This window comes from Pongo pygmaeus, chromosome 1 (assembly GCF_028885625.2).
Source record: "Pongo pygmaeus isolate AG05252 chromosome 1, NHGRI_mPonPyg2-v2.0_pri, whole genome shotgun sequence".
NCBI classification, from domain to species: domain Eukaryota; kingdom Metazoa; phylum Chordata; class Mammalia; order Primates; family Hominidae; genus Pongo; species Pongo pygmaeus.
The window spans coordinates 107,213,908-107,238,522 of NC_072373.2; the positions used below are offsets into that span (position 1 = coordinate 107,213,908).

The 24,615-nt window shown below is 44.9% G+C and overlaps 2 protein-coding genes and 1 pseudogene across 2 annotated transcripts in view; 2 read left to right on the forward strand and 1 right to left on the reverse strand.

Moving 5' to 3' along the window:
- LOC129015142 (neuroblastoma breakpoint family member 11-like) overlaps positions 1-24,615 on the forward strand; it is a 2,260,169-nt gene that overhangs the window by 264,765 nt on the left and 1,970,789 nt on the right.
- On the forward strand, positions 5,861-6,845 carry LOC129015430 (8-oxo-dGDP phosphatase NUDT18-like). The gene is given in 2 exon segments (XM_054453366.1): positions 5,861-6,399; positions 6,401-6,845. Coding segments are annotated over 2 exon segments (969 nt in total). The 5' UTR covers positions 5,861-5,875.
- LOC129015470 (myomegalin-like) overlaps positions 13,171-24,615 on the reverse strand; it is a 73,708-nt pseudogene continuing 62,263 nt past the window's right edge.

The window sequence follows — 24,615 nt, forward strand, 5'->3', positions numbered from 1 at the left end:
CCTTTGCTGGGTCAATTGCTACATTGTTATAACTTGTATATTTTATTCAGAGTTTAGTCACATTGGATATACATAGCAGGAATGAGAGGCCAGTATCTTCAGGGACTCTCTCTCAAGTGGATAAACGTCAGAGATTTTTGTAATCTTTGGTCACTCTCCCCATCTTTTTCCTATTCCAGGTAAGTACTGGGTCTAATGGGCCCAGCTCAGGTCAGACACTCTCTCCTTGAGCAGGGGAGAGTGGGACATCTTCATGTGTAGTACCAGGAAGACACTGTCCAAAGAGGGACAGGTAGTTCTAAGACAGAAAAGTCAATCTGGGTTACAGGTAGGCAAAACAAGGACACACATGCAAAAATTAGTCTGTTCTTGAGGGGAGCATGCAGTAGAGGGTGGATTCAGAGTGGGAAGGGAGAGTTTTGAGAGATATGGGCCATGGATATCCCTCTGTGGGCTGGAGCCACACAAGACTCTTGGGGTCTCTCAGGGGCAGGGAGCTGAGGAGGATCTGCCCTCCTCAACCTGGGAGACTGGTGAGGGGACTGTCCTGGTCACCAGACAGAAATGGGGTCTGGGCCAGGGCAGTTCTGGTGGGAAAGAAAGAAGAGGACATCTCCTTAAGGAAAGGTCCTGAGTCAGGTCTTGGTAGGGAGGGAGGTTACCTTGGGCACTGGCAGCTGAAGATGGTTGGCCAGATGAGGGCACTGAAATCTATGTCCTATAAACTTGTAGTTCTGGTAAAAGAATGACTGCAGTAAAGGGTCTTTAGGAAGAGGAGGTGGAAGACCTGATTTGGGTTGGGGGCTCCAAGAAGAATGTCTGCCTTGCTGTGCAGAAGCCTGCTACACAACCTCCCTGGTCCCTTTGCTCAGTCTCCTGGCCAGACCCCTGTGAGCCCTGGAAGTGCACAGTCAGCTCAACCAAGGCATCTCCATCTGGGACTCATCCCTGGACATTTATGTGGCCTTGGGTGCCCCTGGCCTCCTCCAGGCCCTGTCTTGCAGGCAATCATCCTGCAAGGGATGGGAGGAAGGAGGCTACCTGACAGTTAACTCTGAGCAGCTCCACAAGGTTCTGACTTAGCTACTAGTCACTTGCAAACCTATATACCCCCATCTCATCCCCCAAGCAATGAAAGGAAACTTTGCAGGACTCATGCCAGACAAATAGAGTGGGAACATTCTGTAGAGCCAAGTTCTCAGGACATCAATAAGAGATGGAAACCACCTGCTGGAAGGTGCCATAGTGGGAACCTTGGGGTCAGGGAGCAGTCACTAAACTGTCAGAGTGAATCCTGGCTCCTGGCCCTCACACACCCTTTCTCCCCCTCCCTCCTTCTCTCCTCCCTCCTGTCTCTTTCCCCTTCCTCCCATGCATCCCTCAGGTACCTTCCATGGGCCCCAACCCCTTCTTTTCAGAGGCTCCAAAGTGAGCCCTCAAAACACTTGGTAACCTTGGACATTTGCAAACCTGGAGAGACTTGGCCACACCATTTTTATGAGCTAGGAAGGTCCTCCAGAGCTCTTGCCTAAATTTTTCTGCTGATGAGAAGAGAACAAGAGTTTCCATCTGATCTGGTCCTAAGGTAACTTCTCCTTGGAGCAGAGTCTGGGCAGGAAGAAGGGGGCTACCCAGGGCCCTGGACTTGCCCCTCCCAGCTGCTCTGCTCCTCTCCCCTTCACTGTGGGAGAGCTGGCCAGGGATCAGGAACCTCTGTTCTCCAAAGATGCTGGGATCCCAGGTTCAAATCTAAATATTGGCTGATTTAGGAGGCTAAGGGAGGCAATTCCCTGGAGAGAGGTGTCAGGAGTTCAGACAAGAGCAGCATCTAGTTGCCATCCACAGAGACCCCAAGGACAGGAATCCACTGGTAGCTGGTTGGAGGGGATCCCATGAAAACAAAATGAAACGCATGCATTAGTACTGGACCCAAGATCAGGAGATGAAAAACTGCACTGTCCTAAGGGATGAAGGAATTAGGAAATCCCGGAAGAAAAGTTTTTCATATAGGTAATTTCTTCCAAAGAGACACAGGGCAATGGCCCAATGACGTGAACAAAAGAAAACTCGGGGTCTAGGATTGAGGGGAGGCAGCCTTTTTAGTGGAGAACTGTCACCTGGAGGCCCAGGGTCACCCTGAGAGGTGAGGGGTCTTGCTGGTCGCTGGGTCCTGGACTCCAATTGCACACAGCCAGTGGCATGGAGGGTCTGTGACCATGATTGGGGCAATTTCCCCCATTCTGCTTAGGGAGCAATAGAGAGGAACCTCACTGGAATTATACAGAAAGGTCCCAGTGAGACTTGAACTCTGAACGCTGTATTCAGAGTCCATAGTGCTCACCATTACACCATGGAACCTCACACTAGCTTATAACTGGAGGTAACTGAGTTCATACTTAGCAGCCATAGTTCCCACACACCTATGTTAAGGCATTTCTTCTGATCCCTCAAGCAACACCAAGGAAGGTGGACCTGGGAGAGAGGAGTCATCCTCTTTCTTTCTCTCTGCCCTCTCCTTTGATCAACTTTTATCATTTGCACCTCAGAAAATGAGGCAAAATCCAGTTTAGGCTTAGGGCCAGAGAAGAGCCCTTGAGGCCTCCCTCACGCAAAACATACTCTCTCAGTTTACCAGAGTTTCCTGTACCAAGGGGAAATTTCTGCAAAGAGTAGTGTTATATTCTTTTTGCCTTCCCTCTTTTCCCTTTGCCCAGGGAGGCCAGATCATTGTCAGAACAGGACTTGGGACTTCCTGGGTGCCTTGTCCCCTTCCTCCATGTAATAAATAATGGCTGACACCAAGCAACTGGGATTGGGAGGTAGGGAATCTTTCATTTTCTTCTTCATATACTTCTATGCATTTGTTTGGTTGGTTTTGGCAAGATTTTCTCACCAGAAATGGAGATTTGTTGGATTTTAAATAAAAAGTAATCAGCCATGTTTTACATTTCTATAAAACACTCAAACCAGGCCATACTCCCCTGCTGTGCCTCAAAATCAACCATATACTGTCGAGGTCAGGAGGCAGGGCCCTGACACTTAAGCACAGTGTGTTTTCTCAGAATTGGCCAAGTTGATGCCATTCCAATTTCTCAATATACCACAACCCATTAATTGCGGTTTTTAAAAGTGTACATGTATTTTTACCAAAACCCCAGGGGTTCAGTGTTCTCAGCACACAGAAAGCCAATCATTGAGACATTGAGTATTGCTGAGGAAGAAGGCTTTAATCGGGTGCTGCAGCTGAGGAGACAGGAGATGAATCTCAAATCTATCTCCCTGATCAACTAAAGTTAGGGGTTTATATAGCACAGAAGAAATGTAACTGTGGGTGGGAAAAGAGGAACCAGGGAGGGGTGAGGAAGCACTCGTGATGAGTGAGGGGACTGGCATCTCATTGTCTGGATGCTGTGATCAGCTGAGTTTCAGGTCTATGATGCTTTTTGAGAGGGCTGAGAGTCCTTTCCTGAGGAAGGAACTCAGATAAAACAAATGTAAGTTTGTTTTATAGAATGGCTTGACCTCAGGAGTTTGAAACCAGCCTGGGCAATATGGTGAAACCCTGTCTCTACTAAAATACAAAAAAAAAAAGAGGGTTGCTTCCAAGATGGCTGAATAGGAACAGCTCCGGTCTACAGCTTCCAGCGAGATAGACGCACAAGACAGGTGATTTCCGCGTTTCCAACTGAGGTACCTGGTTCATCTCACTGGAACTCGTTGGACAGTGGGTGCAGCCCACGGAGGATGAGCCAAAGCAGGGTGGGGTGTTGCCTCACCCAGGAAGTGCAAGGGGTTGGGGGATTTCTTTTTCCTAGCCAAGGAAAGCTGTGAGTGACTGTATCTGGAGGAGCAGTACACTCCTGCCCAAATACTGTGCTTTTTTCCACTGTCTTTACAACCGACAGACCAGGAGATTCCCTCTTGCGCCTGGCTCAGCAGGTCCCATGCCCATGGAGCCTTGCCTGCTGCTAGCACAGCAGTCTGAGATCAACCTGGGACACTGGAGCATGGCAGGGGGAGGGGGTTCTGCCACTGCTGAGGCTTAAGTAGGTGGTTCTATGGTCACAGTGTAAACAAAGTGGTAGGGAAGCTCGAACTGGGCAGAGCCCACTGCAGCTCAGCAAGGCCTGCTGCCTCTAGATTCCACCTCTGGGGACAGGGCATATCTAATAAAAGGCAGCAGACAGCTTCTGCAGACTTAAACGTCCCTGCCTGAAACCCTAAAGACAGCAGTAGTTCTCCCAGCATGGCATTTGAGCTCTGATAATGGAGAGACAGCCTCCTGAAGTGGGTCTCTGAGCACCGTGTAGCCTAACTGGGAGACACCTCCCAGTAGGGGCCGATGGACACCTCATACAGGTGGGTGCCCCTCTGGGACAAAGCTTCCAGAGGAAGGATCAGGCAGCAATATTTGCTATTCTGCAGCCTCTACTGGTGATACCCAGGCAAACAGGGTCTGGAGTGGACCTCCAGCAAACTCCAACAGACCTGCAGCTGAGGGGCCTGCCTGGTTAGAAGGATTAACAAACAGAAAGGAATAGCATCAACATCAACAAAAAGGACATCTACACTAAAACCCCATCTGTAGGTCACCAATATCAAAGACCAAAGTAGTACATAAAACCACAAAGATGGGGAGAAACTAGAGCAGAAAGGCTGAAAATTCCAAAAACCAGAACGCCTCTTCTCCTCCGAAGGAACACAACTCCTCACCAGCAAGGGAACAAAACTGGATGGAGAATTAGTTTGATGAGGTGACAGAAGCAGGCTTCAGAAGGTCAGTAATAACAAACTTCTCCAGGCTAAAGGAGCATGTTCTAACCCATCACAAGGAAGCTGAAAACCTTGAAAAAAGGTTAGATGAATGGCTAACTAAAATAAACAGTGTAGAGAAGAGCTTAAATGACCTGAAGGAGCTGAAAACCACAGTATGAGAACCTCGTGAAGCATAAACAAGCTTCAATAGCCAATTCACTCAAGCAGAATAAAGGATATCAGTGATCGAAGATCAAATTAATGAAATAGTGAGAAGACAAGATTAGAGAAAAAAGCTTAAAAAGAAATGAACAAAGCCTCCAAGAGATGTGGGACTATGTGAAAAGACAAATCTACATTTCATTGGTGTACCTGAAAGTGATGGGGAGAATAGAACCAAGTTAGACAACACTCTTTAGGATATTATCCAGGAGAACTTCCCCAACCTAGCAAGGCAGGCCAACACTCAAATTCAGGAAAGACAGAGAACACCACAAAGATACTCCTCGAGAAGAGCAACTCCAAGACACATAATTGTCAGATTCACCAAGGTTGAAATGAAGGAAAAAATGTTAAGGGCAGCCAGAGAGAAAGGTCGGGTTACCCACAAAGCCCATCAGACTAACAGTGGATCTCTCTGCAGAAACCCTACAAGCCAGAAGAGAGTGGGGACCAATATTCAACATTCTTAAAGAATTTTCAACCCAGAATTTCATATCCAGCCAAACTAAGCTTCATAAGTGAAGGAGAAATAAAATCCTTTACAGACAAGCAAATGCTGAGATTTTGTCACCATCAGGCCTGCCTTTACAAGAGCTCCTGAAGGAAGCACTAAACAAGGAAAGGAACAACCGATACCAGCCACTGCAAAAACATGCCAAATTGTAAAGACCTTCTACGCTATGAAGAAACTGCATCAATTAACGGGCGAAATAACCAGCTAGTATCATAATGACAGGATCAAATTCACACATAACAATATTAACCTTAAATGTAAATGGGCTAAATGCCCCAATTAAAAGACACAGGGGACTGAGAGAGGGCGCCGCAGCACACGCTAGCCCGCGGCTCGGCTCAGTCGGTCTGCGAGGATCCAGGCCGCCACCCCCCGGGGGACACGATGGCCTCGGAGGGCCTGGCGGGGGCTCTGGCTTCCGTGCTGGCTGGCCAGGGGTCGAGCGTGCAGAGCTGCGACTTGGCGCCTGCAGGGGAGCCGCGGGTGCCCGTGCGGCTGCGGAAGAACCTGTGCTACATGGTGCTGGCCGTGTTCCTCAGCGAGCAGGATGAGGTGCTACTGATCCAGGAGGCCAAGAGGGAGTGCCGGGGATCGTGGTACCTGCCTGCGGGGAGAATGGAGCCGGGGGAGACCATCGTGGAGACGCTGCAGCTGGAGGTGAAGGAGGAGGCGGGACTGCACTGTGAGCCCAAGACACTGCTGTCCGTGGAGGAGCGGGGCCCCTCCTGGGTCCGCTTCATGTTCTTCGCTTGCCCCACAGGTGGAATTCTCAAGACTTCCAAGGAGGCCGATGTGGAGTCCCTGCAGGCTGCCTGGTACCCACGGACCTCCCTGCCCACTCCGCTGCGAGCCCATGACATCCTGCACCTGGTTGAGCTAGCCACCCAGTATCGCCAGCAAGCCAAGCACCGTCATTCTGCCCCAAGAGCTACCCTGTGATCTGGTCTGCCAGCGGCTCGTGGCCACCTTTACCAGTGCCCAGACAGTGTGGGTGTTGGTGGGCACAGTGGGAATGCCTCACTTGCCTGTCACTGCCTGTGGCCTCGACCCTATGGAGCAGAGGGGTGGCATGAAGATGGCTGTCCTGTGGCTGCTGCAGGAGTGTCTGACCCTGCACCACTTGGTGGTGGAGATCAAGGGGTTGCTTGGACTGCAGCACCTGGGCCGAGATCACAGTGATGGCATCTGTCTGAATGTGCTGGTGACTGTGGCTTTTCGGAGCCCAGGGATCCAGGATGAACCCCCGAGAGTTTGGGGTGAGAACTTCTTTTGGTGGAAGGTGATGGAGGAAGACCTGCAAAGCCAGCTCCTCCAGTGGATTCAGGGATCCTCTGTTGTCCCAGTGAACAGATAGAGGTGGAGGAGGTGACAGGGAGCTAGGCAGCCATGCTCCCTCCAGTGCAGCTTGTCTCCCTCTGAGGGAGGCAAGAGGCCGGTGATCAGGGATCTTGTTGCATTGGGAGCAGGGGTGGCTCTCCTGGTATCCAGGAGAGATGCTTCGAGGAGCATTCCTCTAGATTGCACAAGGGACAGTGCCTTTAACCAAGCAAGGAGTCCAAAGCTCAGGACCTGACTACCCTAAGGGCACGCTGACGCCTCTCCCCAGGGGGATGGGGAGCTTTCTGCACCCCCAGTGGCATCTCCTCATCATGTTCTGTGCCCTCCTTGGGAAAGGCCTGCATCCTGATCCTTCCAGGCCCTTCAAGCATGGAGGGGCACTGGGGAAGGTTCCCTGAGGGAGGAGCACGTTGCTGAGTAAAGAGGTGTTACTTTAAAAAAAAAAAAAAAAAAAAAAAGACACAGACTGGAAAATTGGATAAAGAGTCAAGACCCAATAGTGTGCTGTATTCAGGAGACCCATCTCACATGCAGAGACACACCTAGGCTCAAAATAAAGGGATGGAGGAAGATCTACCAAGCAAATGGAAAGCCAAAAAAAAAAAAAAAAAAAAAAAAAAAAAGCAGGGGTTGCAATCCTGGTCTCTGATAAAATAGACTTTAAACCAACAAAGATCAAAAGAGACAGAGAAGGCCATTACATAATAGTAAAGGGATCAATTCAACAAGAAGAGCTAACTATCCTAAATAAATATGCACCCAATACAGGAGCACCCAGATTCATAAAGCATGTCCTGAGAGACCTAAAAAGAGACTTAGACTCCCACACAATCATAATGGGAGACTTTAACATCCCACTGTCAATATTAGACAGATCAATGAGACAGAAACTTAACAAGGATATTCAGGACTTGAACTTAGCTCTGGACCAAGCGGACCTAATAGACATCTACAGAACTCTCCACCCCAAATCAACAGAATATACATTCTTCTCAGCACCACATCACACTTATTCTAAATTTGACCACATGTTTGGAAGTAAAACACTCCTCAGCAAATGTAAAAGAAGAGAAATCAAAACAAACTGTCTCTCAGACCACAGTGCAATCAAATTAGAACTCAGGATTAAGAAACTCACTCAAAACCGCACAGCTACATGGAAACTGAACAACCTGCCCCTAAATGACTACTGGGTAAATAATGAAATGAAAGCAGAAATAAAGATGTTCTTTGGAACCAATGAGAAGAAAGACACAACATACTGGAATCTCTGGGACACATTTAAAGCAGTGTGTAGAGGCAAATTTATAGCACTAAATGCCCAGAAGAGAAAACAGGAAAGATCTAAAATTGACACCCTAACATCACAATTAAAGGAACTAAAGAAGCAAGAGCAAATAAATTCAAAAGCTAGCAGAAGACAAGAAATAACTAAGATCAGAGCAAAACTGAAGGAGATAGAGACACAAAAATCCCTTCAAAAAAATCAGTGAATCCAGGAGCTGGTTTTTTGAAAAAAATCAACAAAATAGATAGACTGCTAGCAAGACTCATAAAGAAGAAAAGAGAGAAGAATCAAATAGATGCAATAAAAAATGAAAACGGGGATATCACTACCGATCCCACAGAAATACAAACTACCATCAGAGAATACTATAAACACCTCTATACAAATAAACTAGAAAATCTAGAAGAAATGGATAAATTCCTGGATACATACAGCCTCCCAAGACTAAACCAGGAAGAACTCAAATCCCAGAATAGACCAATAACAGGTTCTGAAATTGAGGCAATAATAGCTTACCAAGCAAAAAACTTCCAGGACTAGACAGATTCACAGCCAAATTCTACCAGAGGTACAAAGAGGAGCTGGTACCATTCCTTCTGAAACTATTCCAATCAATAGAAAAAGAGGGAATCCTCCCTAGCTCATTTTATGATGCCAGCATCATCCTGATACCAAAGCCTGGCAGAGACAAAACAAAAAAAGATAATTTTAGGCCAATATCCCTAATGAACATTGATGCGAAAATCCTCAATAAAATACTGGCAAACCGAATCCAGCAGCACATCAAAAAGTTTATTCCCCATGATCAAGTCAGCTTCATCCCTAGGATCCAAGGCTGGTTCAACATACACAAATCAATAAACGTAATCCGTCACATAAACAGAACCAACGACAAAAACTACGATTATCTCAATAGATGCAGAAAAGGCCTTTGGCAAAATTCAACAGCCTTTCATGCTAAAAACGCTCAATAAACTAGGTATTGATTAAACGTATCTCAAAATAATAAGAGCTATTTATGACAAACCCACAGCCAATATCATACTGAATGGGGATTCCCTTTGAAAACTGGCACAAGACAATGATGCCCTCTCTCACCACTCCTATTCAACATAGTATTGGAAGTTCTGGCCAGGCCAATCAGACAAGAGAAAGAAATAAAGGGTATTCAATTAGGAAAAGAGGAAGTCAAATTGTCCCTGTTTGCAGATGTCATGATTGTATGTTTAGAAAACCCCATTGTCTCAGCCCCAAATCTCCTTAAGCTGATAAGCAACTTCAGCAAAATCTCAGGATACAAAATCAATGTGCAAAAATTACAAGCATTCCTATACACCAAGAACAGACAAACAGAGAGCCAAATCATGAGTGAACTCCCATTCACAATTACTACAAAGAGAATAAAATATCTAGGAATCCAACTTACAAAGGATGTGAAGGACCTCTTCAAGGAGAACTATAAACCACTGTTCAATGAAATAAAAGAGGACACAAACAAATGGAAGAACATTCCATGCTCATGGATAGGAAGTATCTCGTGAAAATGGCAATACTACCCAAGGTAATTTATAGATTCAATGGTATCCCCATCAAGCTACCACTGACTTTCTTCACAAAATTGGAATAAACTACTTTAAACTTCATATAGAACCAAAAAAGAGCCCGCATAGCCAAGACAATCCTAAGCAAAAAGAACAAAGCTGGAGGCATCATGCTACCTGACTTCAAACTATACTACAAGGCTACAGTAACCAAAACAGCACGGTACTGGTACCAAAACAGAGATATAGACCAATGGAACAGAACAGAGCCCTCAGAAATAACACCACACATATAAAACCATCAGATCTTTGACAAACCTGACAAAAACAAGAAATGGGTAAAGGATTCTCTATTTAATAAATGGTGCTGGGAAAACTGGCTAGCCATATGTAGAAAGCTGAAACTGGATCCCTTCCTTGCACCTTACACAAAAATTAACTCAAGATGGATTAAAGACTTAAATGTAAGACGTAACACCATAAAAACCCTAGAAGAAAACCTAGGTAATACCATTCAGGACACAGACATGGGCAAAGACTTCATGATTAAAACACCAAAAGCAATGGCAACAAAAGCCAAAATAGACAAATGGGATCTAATTAAACTAAAGAACTTCTGCACAGCAAAAGAAACTCTCATCAGAGTGAACAGGGAACCTAAGGAATGGGAGAAAATTTTTGCAATGTATCCATCTGACAAAGGGCTAATATCCAGAATCTACAAAGAACTTAAACAAATTTACAAGAAGAAAACCACCCCATCAAAAAGTGGGCAAAGGATATGAACAGACACTTCTCAAAAGAAGACATTTATGCAGCCAACAGACACGAAAAAAATGCTCATTATCATTGGTCATCAGAGAAATGCAAATCAAAACCACAATGAGATACCACTCACACCAGTTAGAATGGCGATCATTAAAAAGTCAGGAAAAAACAGATGCTGGAGAGGATGTGGAGAAATAGGAATGGTTTTACACTGTTGGTGGGAGTATAAATTAGTTCAACCATTGTGGAAGACAGTGTGGTGATTCCTCAAGGATCTAGAACTAGAAATACCATTTGACCCAGCAATCTGATTACTGGGTATATACCCAAAGGATTATAAATCACGCTACTATAAAGACACATGCACAGCTATGTTTATTGTGGCAGTATTCATAATAGCAAAGACTTGGAACCAACCCAAATGTCCATCAATAATTGACTAAAGAAAATGTGGCACATATACACCAAGGAATACTATGCAGCCATAAAGAGGGATGAGTTCATGTCCTTTGCAGGGACATGGATGGAGCTGGAAACCATCATTCTCAGCAAAATATTCCAAGGACAGAAAACCAAACTCCACATGTTCTCACTCTTAAGTGGGAGTTGACCAATGAGAACACATGGACACAGGGAGGGGAACAACCCCCTGTTGTGGGGTTGGAGGCTGGGGGAGGGATAGCATTAGGAGAAATACCTAATGTAAATGATGAGTTGATGGGTGCAGCAAACCAACATGGCACATGCATACCTATGTAATAAACCTGCATGTTGTGCACATGTACCCTAGAACTTAAAGTATTAAAAAAAAAAAAAGATTATTTCTTTGAATAAGCGTTCTGTTCTTTGCTCCTTCTCAACCCCCTCTTTAAGGCCAATGAATCTTTGATTTTCTCTTTTGAGGCCCTCTTCTAGATCTCTTAAGCATTCTGTGTTCCTTCTCATTCTTCTTTTTTCTCCTCTATTTTCAAATAGCTTGTTCGCATGCTAATTCTTTCTTCTGCTTGATCAATTCTACTGAGACCCAATAATGCATTTTCCAGCTCCAGGATTTGATTTTTTTCTCTTACTTCAGTAATCTTGTTAAATTTCTGATATATTTCTGAATTGTTTCTGTGTTTTCTTGAAGTTCATTGAGCTTTCTCAAAATAGCTATTCTGAATTCCCTGAGAGATTACACATCTCCATCTCTCCAGGGTTGGTCACTGGGTGCCTTACTTGGTCCATTTCTTGAGGACATATTGACTTCAATGTTATGATACTGTCGATGTTTGTCAATATCTGGGCATTGAAGGATAAGGTATTCCAGGAATTCAAAGTGGGCTGACGAGTTCCCTAAGCCAGTGATCACTGCAGCCATTTTTGTACTACAGGGCACCCTAGGCCCAAGTACACTGCAATTCTTACAGATTCCCAGGTCCCCAGCCCTGTGGACTTGGGGAAGATCAGGGATTGTTCTCTGCATTCCCAGGTAAAGCCACTAGCTTACTTCCTTTTCTTTCCCCCCAGCAAAAGGAATCTCTCTTCAGGCTGCACTGCCTGGAACGTGGAGAGGGGCGACACAGGCATTCCCCATAGCTGCTGCAGCTGCTGCCGTCATACTGGCTCACACCTCAAGTCCAGGGTCTTCCAGACCTATGCAGCATCAGGGCTTGCCCAAGGACTATGGTCACTACAGCCTGCCTGCCACTGAAATTTATTTGAAGCCCAAGAAATCTCCAGTGATAAAGCCAGCCAGAACTTTGGTGGGTTCTTCCTGCTGGAGCAGCTGATTCCCTTGTGGCCCAGGGTGGGTCTAAATGCTTCTTTTGTGGGCACCAGCCTGGAATCAAGTGCTGTGGGGTTCTGTCCAGTGCCGTGTGCCACTATGGCAAGACTGATACTAAGTTTCAATATAAAGTCTCACACTTTCCCCCTTGTCCCCAAGCTATTAGATTCTCTCTTGGAGATGCATTTCCTGTGGTTGGGGGAGAGGTGTCATAGGCAATGCAAGCCTGTCCTTCCTCCCTTCTTCAACGCATCTTTTCTTGTTAGCATGTTAAAACCAGGTGCTATGATCTCTCACCTGATTAGCCCTTGTGAAAGCATTTTCTTACATAGACAGTTGTTCAATTTGATGTTCCTTCAGGGAGACCATTGCTGGAGAATTCTATTCTACCATCTTACTCCACCTTCTACCTGTTTTTATTTTTTAAATGTTTCTAGTACATAATTGTGAAGTGAAAGCTTTATTTTAATCTTGGGGATCAAAAGCATGTAGCTAAGAACTTTTCCCAAGGAATGTTTTAAAATTTTTATATCAATGTTTATGGAATGACATACTTTTTGATTCAAGGTTCTTAAATGTAGTTTTAGTTTTGATTCAATGTTATAGAACACTGTTTTTTTAAACTGTGATCTGCAGCCCACATGTAATGGAATCACCTGGGGTGCTTATATTAAAAAAATGCAGATTCTAGGGCTCACACCAACTAAATCTCCTGGGATTGGAGACCAGGAGGTAGCTCCTAGAATCTCCACAGCTGCTTCTAAGGTACACTAAGTTTAAGAACCATTCTTTCATATTTTCAGACTAGGGATTCTTACAAAATGACAAAGAAGGAAAACCTTAATCTTTTAGAGTTCAAGCATTAGACTATGCACTTCTTAAACACAGTTTGTCTTTCCCATTTTCTCTTTCCAGTTCTTTATACTGTCAAGGGATTGGTGCAGAAACGGGAAACAAAGCAGTGAAAGAAAAACTATTCTTTATACACATTTTGCTTTAATAATCACCAAAAAGACTTTCATTTTCTGTCACCCACCCTGTCCACCAGTTAAGTTGGCCTTCAATATATGGCGATAGCAACATATATAAATCTATATCATACATTTATACACACAAATACATTCTATCAGCACTGTGAAGACAGAGACTAGGCTTTACTATGGCTAGGGGCCTCTACCATGCCACTTAAAAATGAGCACAGGTTTGCTCTATGCAAGAATTTCAACAGAGTTGGTCTGGCCATCAGTCCCCAATTTCCCCGAGGTAAGATAGGATGACAAAATGGGACAGCATATTTGAAGTGAGGTCAGTCCAATTTGGATATCATAGAAGAAAAGAAACAGGATGTGCTAGGTTAAGCCTGAGATGGTATCTGGGAAGTCACCACATTCGTGATGTGAACTCAAAGAACACAGGTGCTACAGTGCAGACCAAAGCCCAGCCTGACTCGACCCAATAGGGTCAGGTGTGGATCTGTGAGTAGTGCTCACTGAGCCCCCACCAGCAGTGTCTGGCAGGGCACCACTGCTCAGTACTGTGCTTTTAGAACCTGCCAGAGAAGCTCCAGCATTGGGACCACATGCCCCATTCATCAGAATCAGGGTCCTATATCCACTGAGTTTTCCATCTCAGGACAGCTGATGAGGCAAGAAATGTGCTCTTGCCAGTTCCCAAGCTGCTGGGACTGTTGAGAGGCAGTATCACAAAACCTTCTATGCAAACTGTGAATCTTTTGCTTAGTGCTGGGCCAAGTGGACCTTGGCTAATGGTATTCCATAGCTGTCAGAAAGGCTTTCTGCCTTTCTCCCAGCTCCACAAGGATACATTTGTGACTCTCACTTCTGGACCCTCCAGTCGACTTGGAGGAATGAGGCCCACATGCTCCTCAGCAGATAGGTAGCTGCACAAAAGGGGGACAGGCCCACCTTTCCTGCTGTTTTAAGGACTTCTGGTGGCTGCGCTTCTTGCATGGTTCCTGGAAGGCAAGGGTCACAAGGCTGGAGTACACGGCAGAGCCCTTAGGGATTTCACCTGCAGACAAACATAAAACAAACCAAATCAGTGTATATTGCCAGGCCCTACTGATGGCTACCTGAAGCTGGAGTGAGAGCTACGTGGTGACCAAAGCCAGGAGCACGGTGAGAGCCAGTTAAGAGGATGAGCTAAGAGCATGCGCTGCAGTCTGGAGGAGCAACAGGTGCCCGAGGTTAGGGGGAGCCTCCCACCTCCCTATGTGCTGAGATCCCTGCTCCAATTCACTGCACACTGGGTGGCTGGATCCTACCACTCCCTCTTCAGGGGCCAGGTGACTCTCCAAATCACTTCGTCTCAGCAGAAAGAGGCCTTTGTCATCTCCACCCAAGAAAGAAGTGCTTAGCATGAAACATGCACATATAGAAACAGCTTGTTGTAGGAAGAAGAAGCCATTCTGCAGGGAAGTCCTCTGTTAAGTTTATGTCCAGTTGCCATAATGAGGGTGTGGAGGGGCCAAGTCCACAGGGACCTCAGAGCTCAACTAAGTCCAGTTCCATCTTTGACACATGAGGGTGCAGCAGTCTCACAGAGACTAAGGGACAATCCAAAGCCACACAGCAGTTAATGATAAGCCAGAGATTAGAACCGAGGCCTCAGGTCCTTTCCAGTGATCTATGGGAGGTGGAGAGGAAAGCTTCCAAACTGGAGAAAGCCAATGGATACTAGAGACTTTTGGGTTACCTTTTAGTGGATACTAGAGACTTTTTGGGTTACCTTTTCTGGGACAGGAATAAGGCGTTACAGAGGCAATCCTGTAAGTGCTGCTCTAAAGAGGCTCAGGAAGGAGAAGAATTATCAGAGAAAAACAAAAGGGAATTAGTGAAAAAATAAAAAAAAAAGAGCAAGTTAAACCGGCCCAAGTCATTTTCACACTATGGAGATCAACATTCTCTCAGGTTATGGTTTAGAAACATTTCTAGGAATATGCTCAATTGCTTATGGCAAAGCTTTGAAGTCCACATTAAAAGGTTTAGTTTCTGATGTTTAAACCATTCATATACCTCAAGTTTTTTTTCAAAGCACTTCCTAGGGAATGATTAACACTTAGTGTTTTAAGTAAATGTAGATAATGTCTGGTACATATGTAATATTTTTCTCATGAAGGTTCAGTTGTTATTTATTAACAAATTCTCTTTTAGATCAATGAGACCCAACAGATATCTTTTGTCATGTTACTTAAAGATATAGCAAAATCAAATTGCTGTTCTTAACCCAGGAGTGTGCAGTGAAATCAGTTTATTAGGTTGCAAATTGCTTTTACTTTTTCATTAAGAGTAGAACACATAACTGGCCTCAAGATCCCTCTACCAAAAGCTCATTCAGAGGCAGACTCCTGAATGTCTAATGACTTCCAGAGTCAGCTGAATTGCATTTCTCCAGTCTCCTGATCTGGCATCAAAGAAGAAAACTTGGAGTAAAAAGGAGAGATGATGACAATGTGAGAGTAAACCAAGATACAGGGCAGGAGCTGACGGGGTGGGAGGGTGATGGGAACAGAAACTAGCAGGAAGCTCACTGAGGACCTGTGATCTTGCAAGTGGACCCCAAATCTTCTCCTGGAAGACCAAAGCAGGCTAAGGGTCGCCTACAAGATCTGCTAATGGATGGTGATGGGTTGGGGACAGGCTTGGTGCCTCTGACTGGTGCAGTAGTTTCCTTACCTCTAAGTTAGTCCTTGCCTTCTTTAAAACATTGTATGTTCTGGCTACTGAAACAACAAAAGAGCACCACAGAGTAGAAATCACCAGCAGAAATTAACCCTATTTGCTTAGCGTGAGAATTCTAAAGCACTTATTTCTTTCTGGCTATTCAGCTTGGAGTCTCCTTCTATCCACCCCCTGTCCTCCCCTCCCTCTGCATCCACAATTGTTCGTGGCACAGGAGGTTTGGGGACATCAAATCAGTCTCCACTCCCAACATCTCCAAGCCCGCCTGGTCACTGCTCATCTGCAGCACAAATGGGGCATTGGGAAGACTGCCCGTTTCTTCCCCCATTCCCTCTCAGGGAACCTACGCTGGCTGACGATGAACTGTTCCATGCTCTCCTTCTGCTGGTTGGCAGTCTTCAGACGCTCAGCTGTCCTCTGAAGGAGACACTCCTGTTTGGATACTTTGGTTCTCGGTTCCAGAAGTTCCCTTTCTGTTGATTCTCCCTGGATAAGAGGAACAGACTCTTACTGAACAGGCAGAAGGCCTAAAGCATCCTGTGCCTTTTGGCTCTGTCCAGTTCAAAGAAGGATTCTACAATCTTCTCAACTCTCCTGAACTGGATTTCCTCCTTCACAGCCTCGAATACCTCCAGCTGAGGACAGTTTAGGATGAGGCCATTAGGCAGGAATATTGAGACTCTGGAATTCCCCATGCAGACTAGCACAGGCCTACACACCTGCAGCTTAAGAGAACCTCGCTTCAGGCTGGTATCAAACTCCCAACTCTGAAGAGGACCTTGCTTTAGTCCTGGTATCAGTTCTGTCACTCTCCCTTCACAGGTAAGATTGAGAGTTCAGAAATGTTATGCTGGGGAGAGAGACTTGGAATCAGAAAACTTTGCAAGTTTGTAAATATTTGTGCCAACATGAAGATGGCAAAACACGCCCTCCCTGGAATTAGCATAGTTGGATCCAAAAGGTATTGGTGACATTGACCTGGAGCTAGAATCCCTGGGGAGGGGATCCTGAAACCTGCCTACACAAGGGTCTGCCAATCAGAGTTAGCCTGAGCTCTGAGCAGATCCTGAGGGGTGGCTGACTTTCCCCAGGCCTGGTCCAGAGATGCCAGCTTAAGTTGTATGTTGGGATTCCAGGCAGTGGCTAAAAAGGCTCAGTCTCATGGGGTGTTCTGTGATCATTTGACCAAGGGACCTGTGGGGTGGGAGATGGGTGCTGAAGCTTTAACTGAATTTCAGCTCAGCCAAACTTCAAAGAGGTAAAGAAACTGAACATTTATGGATTGCCAGGGTTATGATGTCTCTACTTTCTCCACACCCCTTCCTCTTCTTCTTTGATTTCTTATCCAGGGGTCAGGGGGCTGGCGGGGAATGGGATGTATTTAGAGCTGCAATGAAAGCAGCCACCAAGGGTCAGAGATGTCCCTCCAGGGACACTCCTCTAAGTTTCTGTCTATCCCAATTCACTATGTGGCTCCTGATTTTCTGGAAAAGCTGTGACATTGAGGAGACAGAACAGTATTGGAGGGCAGAAGAACTGGGTTTCAACCAAGAAAGGACACTGGCATCTTTCCACTTTGCCAGGCAGCACAGGGATGTGGGTGCTTGGCAGGGCTGCTCTCCAGACCATGGTGAGGAGGGAAGCCGACTCCTCTAGGGCATGGTGCAGGGCACTGGTGCTGCTCCGAAGCTCATGAATGCCTTTGCTGCCTAGCACCTGGGGAAAGGTAACACCACAGGAGCGGAGAGATTACTTTCTTCCCCCTGCATGGGCTCAAGCTTCCTTTGTGAGTGAGGCACAGAACATGGGCCTGCTTGAACCTGTGAAGCCCTCGCACAACCATTTGCAGCTCTCAGAACTAAGGTGCTGCTCCCTTTACCAGGAATGCCTTCTTCCACCTGCAGAACCCACAAGGCTTTCAAAACTCACCCCCTTGCTATGTCCTCTATGAACCTATTACCTTCCTCGCCTGAGATAAATGACCACATTTGCATTGGTGCTCTCACAGCACAGAGGATGACTTCTCATACTGTGCCTGTAGCCCCGTACTGTGCTTATCTACTTGGGTGTGTGTCTTGCCCTCTAGTGTGGGGCTCCGTGGAGGCAGGGCTGTCCCTCCGCATCCATAGATCTCCAGCAGCTCAGACAGCACAGCCACTGGTGCCTGGTCTCTCTCACCAGCAAGGTGCTCTGAGAAGCTTTGCTGACTACCTTCCCTCCCCCTATGCAGTCTGCATAAGGAAATGTCGTGGCTGCCAGGCTTCTCACCCCTTCCACATGTGGGGGCCATACACCTGCAAATCCTTCTATTTCTGTCCATCCCATTGAGTCGACTCTGCCCACAGATGGTCATGTGCCTGCATGACTGTGGTAGATAATAAGCTACCAAAGGCTGCTAGGCAATGCCACGTGTTTCTGTGGGGCTGAGGGGAAATACCCAGTCAGCTACATCTGGAACAGAGCAGAACTCACAGTGAAAATAGGAGACAGAGAAGAAAGGGCCTGGCTGCTATACATAGAAGAGGAAGCCTCAGCTGTTGAGAAATGCAAAGCATGAAAAAAAAAAAATGGTGGGAGAAGGAGTTAACATCAAAGAAAGAAAGGGCACAAGGAAAGAGTACACCTAAAGCTTCAGGTATGATTACCCCTGTGCCTTGGGCTTCAAGGCCAGGGAAGCTGCACGCTGATCTCACAAGAGACACTACCTTTTCGACCAGCAGCTTGTCCTCCGCAATCTGCTGTCTTAGGGCACTGTAGTCATCAATGTGGCCAATGACATGGCGGCCATGCTTATTGGCAAAGGAACCATCAGTAGCATCACCCTCCAGCTTGGGAGGGGTCTTCAATACTGGAGAAGTATCCAAATCCAAGCCTAAAAAGGAAAATGACAACACAACAGAATCTTCTGTTATTCATAATGATATCCTCAGTTTGCTCCAACTCAGAAGAGGTAGGGAACAAGAAAGGAAGCCTTGGAATGTACAAGGGTGGGGCAAAGTCCATAGAGATCTTCTGGCTTCTGTATTTTTATAATCTTTCTTACATTATCTCTTAATGATAAATTTGCCAGGAGACAATTTTTTCCTTATTGGCAAATGAAATAGGACGAATCATAATAAATAATAAGTTTCTGGGTAGAGAAGACACAGACAAGGAAATCAAGCTGGATATAGAGAACATTTTCAAGAATGGAGAGATTATGGTGCAACGAAGCAAAAACAGCAGTAGGAAAACTGCAGGAGGATGAACAATGGCAAGAAAGACAGCCACAGAAGGTGCAGGGAGTAGGGCTAAAGGCCTTGGGGCATGCAGAGAAAACTCTCTAAATACACATAATATGTTTAGAGACAACAAAAGGTTGTTTGCATTAATCTCTTTCCATCATCAGTCCCTGGGCCCTTTAGTTGCCATATTTACCATTTGTTCTGTTGATTATGGCCGTTTCTGAGCCAGGAGTAGATGAAGCAGATCTGGGGAGGACCAGAGCTTGGGAATTCATACCAACATCCCGGACTGGAGGGGACACAGCTGAATCTAGGAGGTAAAGGCAACCACAGTTTTCAGGAGCCCTGGAACACACTGCACATGAAGCACATGCACACCTAGCCATCCCCACTGAGACCTTAGGTGGCAGGATTCTCCTCTTACAGAATTATCCATACCCCACAAGCAAAAGCAAAAGCCCATGAGTCACTGAGTTCAGAATGTGTCCATTCTTCAGAACAAAAAGATATTCCTTTAACTGAGGGGTGTTCCATAAGAAAGTAACCTCTAGTTTGAAAAATTAATAGGTATATTTTTATAAACCGAGTCTTGAGTATAATTTGTGTGTGGTATCTAATACGATGCCCTGTAACTAAATGTAATATGTATAAATATACATAGTACATATTAAAATCTAGAATCAAGGAATCAAGGAATGAATGGATTCATGGGGGACTAAACTCAACACTCTAGTCATCATTCTGATGAGGTAATACTGAAAAAAAATGACTTGTATGAGAAGAACGGAGACAGAAGGCTTGGTGGGTTAACGTCTTGCTGGAGACTAAAAAGCAACCCTATGGTGGAGGAATTGGAAAATATCACAAAGAAGGTAGAAAAGGTCCTGCTCAGGCAAGTGTGGCCCAGTGCCTGCTTTCCAGCTCAGGCCTCGGGGGTGCTAGAGAAAGAGGGGCAGGGACTACGCCAGTGGGGCTGAGTCTTGGCTGCTGTGTGGGAAGCCAGTGAGAGGGGAAGGCCTGGTTAGAAGGAAGAGTTGGAGACATAACTGAACACCACAACCATCAGGGCAGTCCAGAGGACGGCAAGGTGTCCACCTAATGTAAGCTGAGAAGTTCCTGGTGGCCAGGCGGTTTGCTTGGCAGCCCACGTGTGTTTTTTTATTGAATTGCCAAAACAGCATAATCATGTTATTGTCACCTTCATTTGACAAATAAGGTTACTGTCAGATAAATGAGAATCTACAAAAACCAGAGAAAAATAAAGATTAACATGACCCAGAAATAGCTGGCAGGAGAGTTTGAAAGCTCAGCTTTAGAGAAACTGAACAGAAGTCATTCCTGATTTGAATAAAATTGAAGGTATGGCCATGGAGGTGAGTGGAGATGGTGTACTAAATGGTGTATCAAAAGGAAAAAAGGACAGAGGAAGTAGAAATTGAACGATTTAAGAGACTAGGGGGACACCACTGACACTTCAATGAAAACTGGGAGAAGTGAGATTGATGGGGGATATTGAGAAGAGAAGGGGGACCTGGTCAAACACGCCTATCTGAAAAGGCAGGCAAGGGGTGAGGTAGAGAAAGCGAATGATGGCCGCCCAAAATAAATCACCCACCATCCAGGACTTCCCCAGAGCCCTGTTTCCTTAGGGGCAGGAACATTTTGCCACACTCTTGAGTTCCCCACCTGTGAGGTAAAGGGGTACTAGAGAATCTGGGAAGGTTGGCAATACTGAGACAGGGCACCATGAGCTGGAAGGAACACAGACTGAAAATCACAACATCTGGTTCTGATCCTGGCTTTGTCTATAACTTCTCTAAACCCTCGCTTGTCTGTTAATATCTCAAGACCTAAGTTTTCTTATGTGAAATACAGAGACAGCAAAACCTGCTTTACTTCAGACGAAATTATATATGTGAAAACACTTGGCTAATATGAAAGCACTAAGCAAATCCAAGAAAAAAAATATGAGCATATACACCTGCTAATTATTGAGCAATTCTTAGTGTGCCAAGCACTTGTAAATGATTTCATTTAATGCTCAAAATCATATAAGGTATATATGGTTATTATCCTCATCTTAAATATGAGGAAACTAAGGCTTAAACTGCTGAGACTTTAAACACCTTGCCCAAATCAAACTATCTATAAGCGGTAAACTCAGAATCTGGAGGCTGGTCTGACCTAAATCCCATGCTTTCACTCAGGCTGCTAGACTGGAGCATCTCTGATTTCAACCTGACCCTAAGGAGCATGGACCAGGCCGATTGCACCTTCTGCCGCAGATATCCTGGTGATTTCCCCACTGGCCGAAGGTTTTCTAAGTCCCTTTTCCTTCCTACCTTGGAGGAGCAGCTGCTTGTTTCCAGGGTCAGTGCTGGCTGGGAAGTTCTGGTTAATGGAGGAGGGGCTAAGGCTGGCTTTGCCAGCACTGCTATCCAGCTGCTGTTGCAGCTGCAGTCGCAGACAATTGTTCCCCTGAATGCTCTGCTCCAGCTGCCCTCTCAAGAGCTCGTACCTCTGCCACCAGGTGGCTCAGGTCACTGCTCAAAGGGATTTGGTGACAGACATCCAGGCTGTAAGCTAAGAGAGAAGAGGAGTCTGGTAACATTGACCCAAGTATTTCCAAGCACTTGTCAGAACCCTCCTCTGTGACATTCTTTTCTGCCAAGGACCCCACTATCATCTGAGTCTCATGCAACCCATCTATGATGGAGATGTCACCATTTCTGTGTGTGGCCGGGGGGTGGCACTGAGCTGGCACACATCCAGTCTGAAACTTCCCTGCAGCTTAAGTTACACACATGCACCTATAGAGCATTTGATTGGCAGATGAGGATAAGTCCATATTTCATCTCCATAGTAATCTTAGTCCTGTAGGCTAAAGTATAGGATCCTCCATGGTAGAAGGTCAGCACTGAGCTAGAGAAGGGTAGGGGATGAGGGAGAAAGAGATTTCACGGCCTTCACTCTCAAAAATGAAAGAGGAGAAGGAGGAGGCCTTTTGGTAGCATGTGAGAATGTGAGTTGGGCACCTTAGATGAGGGATTATAAATAAGTGAGTTTTTCAACTTCTCTTTCTGTCTTTCTCTATATATATGTGTGTGTGTGTGTACATATATATACAACTATATATAGTGTGTATATGTCGTGTGTGTATATACATATGTGTATATATGTATATATACATGTATATATGTACACATATATACACACAAATATAAATATATATATGTATATATATTTACCTCCATTCACCACATGTAGTCTATTTCTTTGTATTGGGGATGAAGAGATCTAAGAAATATTCTATAAGGCCACAATCCCTTATCTGAAAACCTTAAGGCCAAATAAATGTATTTTCAAAGGTAAAATTTGTTTTAGTTTTTAGCAAGGCAACAGGGTGCATATATCATATGTAACATGTACCCAGTTGCATGTGAGCCACAATCCTTAATCAAACATGTAATTATTTCTGCAATGAGCTATGTGAATATTCTAAGTAGATAAATAAAGACTTATGAATATCCTCTTGTTAGATCATCTAGATTTTGTCACTAAATGAGTATTTGAAAAATTTAATTTGGAGATCTTACTGGATTTTGAAATTACAGATAAGAGATTATGGAGCTTTAGTGGTTGTAGCTTTGAAATGAGTCCTAAAAGGCAGGGAGAAAAGCATGAAAGGAAAGGTAGCTCAGGATGAAGTAGTTTTAGAGATGTTTTAAAATCTATCTATATGCTTTCATCTTCCCAATATCACCTTATATTAGACTGTCATCTCTTAATGTGCCAGAATATCACTAGACCCATCCAATAGGTTTCCCAGATTCTAATGTCTCCCAACTCCAGGACATCCCCTGAGACTTAGCATCTTAAAGTTCTGTTTTCATCATATGCTTATCTTCTTTGAGAAGGAACAGACTTAGTTTCATTACCTACTATACAGAATGTCAACTTTCACCCTGACCTGTGGGCTTTCAAGATTTGGTGACTCTGATCCACCATCCTGACTTCTCACTCCCCCAACCCCAAGCTTCTCCTGTGGTCGGGCTGGTCCCACTGACCCAACACTCACCATGACTGTGTACTTAAGCTATTCTCCCAGCCTGGTGAGCCCCCTGTATTTCTTCAAGTTCCAGTTCACCTTCTTTTTAGAAAATCAGGAAACTAAATCAGGATTTATGATAATTCCAATCTAAATTCCACTGCCCTTCACTCTTTGTTTCGCCCTCTGGAGGGACATAAAATACATGAGTTCTTTTTCACCTGACTGTTCTTCAAATATGTGAAGCCAGTTCTCACGTCCTCAAGATCTTTTGAAAGCCTACATTTCTTTAGTTTCTTTGACCAGTTGGAGATTTCTGGTCCACAACATTGTGTGCCCTGTCTTCATTATGTTCCCTAGTGTGTCAATGCCCTTTTCAAATATGGTGCCCCTTAATCTAACAATATTGTAGACATGGTCTCCACAGGCGAACATCACACTTACACTACTGTAGTGTCAGTTTGAGCTGGCATTTCTAGCAACCTTTGGCCTACGCCTTACTTGTGTGAACATGTTTCTACCAAACCCCAAACCCTCAAGCCCATGAACGGCTGCCTGTCCTATATTTCTACCCTCATCCTATATTTCTACCACTGATATTTTTAATCGAGCTCAGGATTTTGCTTTTTATCTTTGCTAAATTTCATGACATTGATGTCAGTCCTCTGTTCCAGCCTGCTGTGACTTATTGACGTTATGTTTTGAATACCCTTCTCCATTTAAAGGAGAATGAAGAAATATATCAAAATTCTCAAATATTAGATTATTATTTCAGCAGGCAGCAAAGTCTTCAATAAATGTCCTTAATATTTAAATCCAGGACTGAAATTTAGGTCCTATTAGTGGTATTTCTGTAAGGGTTTTTTGTTTTTGTGTCTTTTAATTTTCTCCTGTGGGCAGGCTGGTCCCCACTGACTCAACACTCACCAAGACTTTGTACTTAAGCTATTCGCCCAGCCTGGTAAGCCCCTGTATTTCTTCAAATTCCAGTTCACCTTCTCTTTAGAAAATCGGGAAACTAAATCAGGATTTATGAAAATTGCATGAAAGGGCAATAAGCTGAGAGCCAGATGTCACTAGGGAAAGGGCCAGGGTGGGAGCAGACTGCCTGCTGCATTGGGCTGAATGGGTTGTCAGTATGTATTACCGACAATATTAAAGGCCTTTTCAAATGATGATATCATTAGGACAGTTCTTTTGCTTTCAAAAATGTTATAATCTAGACACTGTTAGGAATGTCTAGATTTTCTTCAAGTAATTAGGAATGATCAGGCTGGATCTTGCTTGTGCCACCAACCTGTCCCGTTGGGCTTTGTGTATGAGAGTTCCTACTGGGAGCCCCAGGCTAGGATGGGGGTTTCTGAGACAGAACTCTGTAGCTTCCCATGATCTCCACAACTCCCAAAGGAAAGAGCTCACTAGCATCCTATGCAAGGGCAAAAAGCTCA